The sequence below is a fragment of the Sinocyclocheilus anshuiensis genome, unplaced genomic scaffold (assembly GCF_001515605.1).
Source record: "Sinocyclocheilus anshuiensis isolate Anshui unplaced genomic scaffold, SAMN03320099.WGS_v1.1 scaffold979, whole genome shotgun sequence".
Classification (NCBI taxonomy): Eukaryota; Metazoa; Chordata; class Actinopteri; order Cypriniformes; family Cyprinidae; genus Sinocyclocheilus; species Sinocyclocheilus anshuiensis.
The window spans coordinates 828,265-834,264 of NW_015544223.1; the positions used below are offsets into that span (position 1 = coordinate 828,265).

A 6,000-nucleotide genomic window follows, 5' to 3' on the forward strand; every position below is an offset into this window, starting at 1 on the left:
TGTTGATAATTTAGGGGCCTTAGAAATTTGTGTAATATGATGCAGTAGGCTTTATAGGGTTAATAAATGGCAGCAAAATTAAAAGTCTGCTACGTTCAATATAATTGATTCATTCATGTACTTCTATTAAAGGTGTAAGCAATTTCAGCTTTCACCTTTACTAACTTACGCAAGACTGGCCACTCTCCAAAGCCATTGTCAGCAAACCACAAAATGTAGATTTTGGTTTGGCTTAAAAAGTGTGGGATGCTCCCTTGACTTGCTTTTGCTGTTTACATTACTTTCTCAATGGCAGTTTCTTAGCTGGTGCATATATGTGATTATTCCTAATAAGCACACCCAGCACTTGTACCTTAGATCTGGTTTGTTCCTTGTTATAGATTTTTAAACTCTCAAATCCTGGCAGCTCTGTAATGTATCTGTTGGGCTGTTAATGGTCTGAGTTATAGGTGTACTTTTGTCTTGTACCACTAGGTGGCAGGACAAAACAAGGCTTATAGATGAGATCTCTGCTTGCTTGAGGAATGATAGCTGTTTGAGTTTTGCCATATTTTGAGTAACTCAGTGATTGATTTTGCTAATGTGTTTACTTTATGGACTATAAATGTGTTATTTTCATCATTTTAAGGCACTATCCCATTGGCGTGTTGTTTGATCTTCATGCTTCAAACACCGCTCTGCCCTGGAATATCACAGTGCACTTTAAGGTGTGTAGACTGATTCATTCATTTTTTTTTTCATGATGTTATTGATATGCCACAGTTGTAATTTCCTTTATTTTGTAGAACTTCCCAGAACGCGACTTGCTTCACTGCCCATCGAACTCTGTGATAGAAGCACATTTCATGTCATGCATTAAAGAGGCAGATGCACTCAAACACAAAAGTCAAGTCATCAACGACATGCAGAAAAAAGACCATAAACAACTGTGGATGGGTCTGCAGAACGGTAAGAACTGCTGACTGGAGCTACGTTTTGCTTGCTCTCCTCATGTGCATAGTCTGTGTTAAGTGGAAAGGGTGATTATTTTAACTAAAATATATACCATACTTTCCCCAGTTGGTTAATCATTGCAGATTAAAACAATTATTTTTATTAGAAGTTTTCTGAAATGTTAAAAATACAAAATTAGACATTGTTTAATTAAATATGCACTAATTTGCATAGATATCCAGAAGTGAAATCTGAACATTGGATAAAGCCAGGTTCAGAATTCAACTTGTTTCATTTTGTTTGCATATTATAGTTGTTATAAGTTGTTGTTGTTTTTTGGATTTGTCTTTGTATCGTTCCATGAATCAGAAAATACTGTCAACAGCTAGAAATGTTTTTTTTACATTAACCTCGTTAAAAAAAGAAATCTGTAGAAACCTTCATAATATATATAACTGTAAAGCTTGGTGTATATTATGGAAATGGAGATTTCTGGCTTAGTGCAGGAGAAAATACTTATTTTGAGAAAACTGCCTTTAAAAATATGTATTGTAATAGAAATCTACAGATCCAAATAGATAGTGAAATAAAAGAAACACTGAAATGTGCAATGTGGATCTTTTCTTTCCACTAGTCATAAAGAAGAAAAGATATGGAAGCAAAATAGCCCAAAATCTTAAAATTTCCCCGTGTCTGGAAAAAAAAAAAGGTTTTTACTTGTAGTGTCTTGCCTTTAAAGGGATAGGTTACCCAAAAATTTAAATTATGTCATCATTTACTCACCCTCAACTTGTTCCAAACCTGTATGAATTTATTTCTTCTGTTGAACACAAAAGATATTTTGAAGAACGTGGGTAACAAAACATTTTCTGGTCCCCATATTTCTTCTTCCATACTATGGAAGTCATTGAGGACCAGCAACTATTTGGTAACCAACATTCTTCAAAATAACTTCTTGTATGTTCAACAGAAGAAATAAACTTTTACAGGTTTGGAGCAACTTGAGAGTGAGTAAATGATGACAGAATTGTAATTTTTGGGTGAACTATCCCTTTAAGGCTAGAGTACACTACTCAAAAAAGTTCCTGAAAGTTATAGCCAGTTTGTAGATTTTTAGCTTTCGTAGTGTCGTAAATTTGATATTTCGAGCTGATTTTAGAACCAATATTGTTTTTATTTTTCATGTATCTCCTGAGGCGCGTGCTTCTGCGTGAGTTTGTTGTGTTTGGAATGACTGGTAATGTGTGATCCTTAGTCGTATAGTGTATGAGATCAAGTTTTTTCCTCTGTAACCATTTACAAAGTCATAACATATATGAATAATTTGAAAATCTGTTCAGATTTTAAAGGAATAGTTTACCCAAAAATGTAATGCATCACAACTTTTAAAGAAATAGTTCACACAAAAATGAAAAATTGCTGAAAATGTACTCACCCGAAGGCCATCCAAGATGTAGATGAGTTTGTTTCTTCATGGGAACAGATTTGGAGAAATGTAGTATTACATCAATTGCTCACCCGTGGATCCTCTGAAGTGAGCAAATGATGTAATGCAAATTTTCTCCAGATGAAGAAACAAATTCATATATATCGTGAGGATGAGTATCATCAAGTTTTAGCAAATGTTTATTTTTTGGTGAACTATTTTTTAAAAAGTTGTGTGGTGTATTCCAGCCTTAAGCTTTAAACATAATGCCATCAGTAACTTCAAACCCACACTTTCATCTGAGAATTAGTGTATGCGATGCAGGCAGTGCTTAGGCAGTGGTTTCAGTAGTTAATTTAAAGGTGAAAATGTGAAGCCCTGCAGATAAACTGAGTGAGGTGTAAGTTTCAGAAGCATAGATGTTTTGATAACACACTGCCACAGCTGTCCTCTCTGATGAGTGTGTGAGCAGAGAAAGTAACAATTTCTAAGCGGATGTTGATTTTTCACCTGCACATGTGAGAACGCAGCCAGCGTGACAGAACACACACGGCTTTGCTGAGAAATCTCATGCCTGTTTATTCTAAAGTTATAAGCTATAAATATACAATTTTAATAATCATTACAATTCTGTTAGAATAGGGAAATCCACATCACAGCTATAATGATAATGACACGGAGGAATGATATTGTTGGAATCACTTCCAGAATGTTTTTTTCCAGCTGAATGACAGTAAATACATTGGCTGTACATCTGCCCGACATTAAAGTGCTCAAGCATCGGCAAAACTACGTCATGCGCTTATAATAAACAGAATGTTATTGTCCGTTGTTGTGGATGCTAATATAGTTCAAGTTATTTTGTATATATTGTTGTCATCTTGGTGTGAATGGGCCTTGACTTGGACTCATTTTGTTCCAAACCTAAATGGTTTTCTTTCTTCTGTGGATCACAAGAAGAGATGCTAAGCAGATGTTAGGGACTGACGGCCTTAGTCACCATTCACTTTCATTGCATCTTTGTTACATTGAAAGTAAATGGTGACTAAGGCTGTCCTACGGAAGAAAGGATTTTACAGGGGTTTGTACAATACTGTGCTGCATAATTTTAAAGAGAATCAACATGAAACATGAGTTACTGTCATTGATTAAAACGATTGCTTTCTTTTATCAGATAAATTCGACCAGTTCTGGGCCATGAATCGTAAACTCATGGAGTATCCTACAGAAGAGGGAGGCTTCCGGTATATTCCCTTTAGAATATATCAGGTATTTTCTCATTTATTTACTTTCTACAGTACTGTACAGAACATTGCAGTACAGTACAGTAAAGGATTAGACTGATGGGACAAAAAGTTACTTATTGAATAGCTGAAATGGTAGACATTTTAAGTGAAATGGAAATGTTTATGACTTTATAATATAATTTATGAATTTTTTATTTTTATTTTTTGAACATTAGTGAAAAACATTCAAAAACGTTTGGGAGAGTGATATAATTTTTAGCTTTGTTTATTATTTATAAATGACAATTATGTTTAGGCTCTGAAAGGTTTGATATATATATATATATATATATATATATATATATATTTAATGATCTGAATCTTGGCTGCAACAAATCGGGACACATGGTATTAATAGTTATTAATATTTCTAAATATTTACAATGAGCTCCCTAATAAACAGCAGTATGTGGATAAGAGACAAGGACCTCATGATGTAAAAGAATAGCTTTTTTTTATGTTTGAAAGAACTGCTTCATGGAAATAAGTCAAACTTTCTTTCACTATTATGTTGTGTTGCAGTCTGTTTCCACCAGCATGCTGAGATCATTTTCTAAAAGCTTGAGTGTCACATGGACATCTGACATTACATCTTGTAAATTCAGCTTTTTTGGATTTAAGTTGATTGTAAAGGTGTAATGGTCTAATGGACATAAACTAGTTAGAATTTTGGAACGCACTAGAACATTCCTAAGGTAAACCATTAAAAAAAACATGATTCTATAATGCATCAACAAATTTGCTGATTAAAAAGTCTTCATAAGACTTTGGCCTGTTGAAATTAAACTCATTGTGACTATTCCTTCAGGTTAACTGAGCAGATCACTGGTAAATCATCACATACTGTTCAAGAAATATGGCAAATAGCTTAAAACGTCGGAATAGTTTGGCCTAAAATCATGATATTGAAACTTATGTGTCATCATGCTTTGAAAGTACCTGAAAAATTTGGGGCAACACCACCTAATGATCAAAATGTTTTCAAATGCTTTTGATTACTTTGGCCCAGGGCCGGAGTGGGAGTCATTTTCAGTCCTGGAGTTTCATGCCTTAGAGCGGCCCACTTTAGCTCACGACTGACTATAGCAATTACAATAATGTAATTAAAACTTCAGTATATAAGTCTGCAATAGCGCACTGTTCTCTACAGACTTGTAATTCATTATATTTTTCTACAGCTTTGGTTTTTTATTATTATTATTTTACTGGCCTTTTCAGCGCCGCCTTTGCACTTTCTATTATACATTTTTTAATCTATTATTTTTTGCTCGCATATCTACAACTAAATATGTGTAGGCATACTGTACCATAATGTCTGCCTGCAGTTAAAAAGTTCTCAGAAATAATCACATTTGTTTTGCTTAACCTATATTCAAAAAATAATTTTAATGTCATACAAAAACAAAAAAAAATCATTGGCCTGAGTAAATTGTACCATTATAAAATCGTGACTGCACAAGTAGTGTAGTAATTTAGGAGGTGAAAATACTGTGAAATTACATACATACAAATGGCAAGAAATTTGAAAGCATAGCAACTGAACGTCTATGAAACGTCTATGCACTTACATTTTTTGAACTAAAATGGCTATTATTGCAACCATATAGCCTATGAATGAATGAAAATGCATATTTTTCAATTAAAGAAAACTTGTGTGCTGAGTGTGGGCTGCTTCTGGTGCTCGAGTCCGACTCTCTAACCATTAGGCCACGACTTCCCCCCGAATGCGCTAGAAGTTTAATTTTTAAAAAAAATTTTAAGCCCGAGTCCTTGCTGTGAAACAGGAGCAGCCGGCAGAGGATTCCGCTTGGTCTTAAAGCCTTCATCAGTCGGCTACATTCACAAATAAAACAATATTTTGCGCTAAATTAATGATTAATTATCAATTGAGAATTTGTTATTCACATGGTCTGGTGGTCATATGGCGTATGCCTGCGAATACGGAGCAAACTGTGTTATAACTTTCATACGGGACACTTCTTTGATGCCGTAAATACGGGCATCCATATTTCAACCCTTATAGCAGTGGCGTGTTGACAGTACCGGCCCTCGCGGCCTAAAAACAGACCGGCCCACCGGGAATTTTCCCGGTGCTCCCGATTAGCCAATCCAGGCCTGCTTTGGCCTATAGACCCTTTTTACATGCCCAGATTTGGAGCAGGGGAGTAAACTATAGCAGGGTGAATTTCTATAGGAGAAAGTGGGAGACCATAGCAAATATAAATCTATAAATATAAAAATATAATTACAAAAATTAATTTAGCAAAGATATATTTATATTTATACCCTGTAGCCCAAGACTGGTTGCCCACTGAAGCTAAGCAGGGTTGAGCCTGGGCAGTACCTGGGAGGGAG

At 35.0% G+C, this 6,000-nt stretch overlaps 1 protein-coding gene across 2 annotated transcripts in view; it reads left to right on the top strand.

Annotated features, from left to right (window-relative positions):
• LOC107697282 (autophagy protein 5-like) overlaps positions 1–6,000 on the top strand; it is a 36,431-nt gene that overhangs the window by 3,437 nt on the left and 26,994 nt on the right. The window contains exons 4-7 of one of the 2 annotated variants that reach the window (XM_016498007.1): positions 629–707; positions 786–948; positions 3,534–3,628; positions 4,168–4,312. In XM_016498007.1, the coding sequence (XP_016353493.1) occupies positions 629–707; positions 786–948; positions 3,534–3,628; positions 4,168–4,284 (454 nt within the window). In that variant the 3' untranslated portion in view covers positions 4,285–4,312. Of the gene's footprint in view, positions 1–628; positions 708–785; positions 949–3,533; positions 3,629–4,167; positions 4,313–6,000 lie in introns of those variants that run through there. The other variant, XM_016498006.1, reaches the window with a different exon arrangement.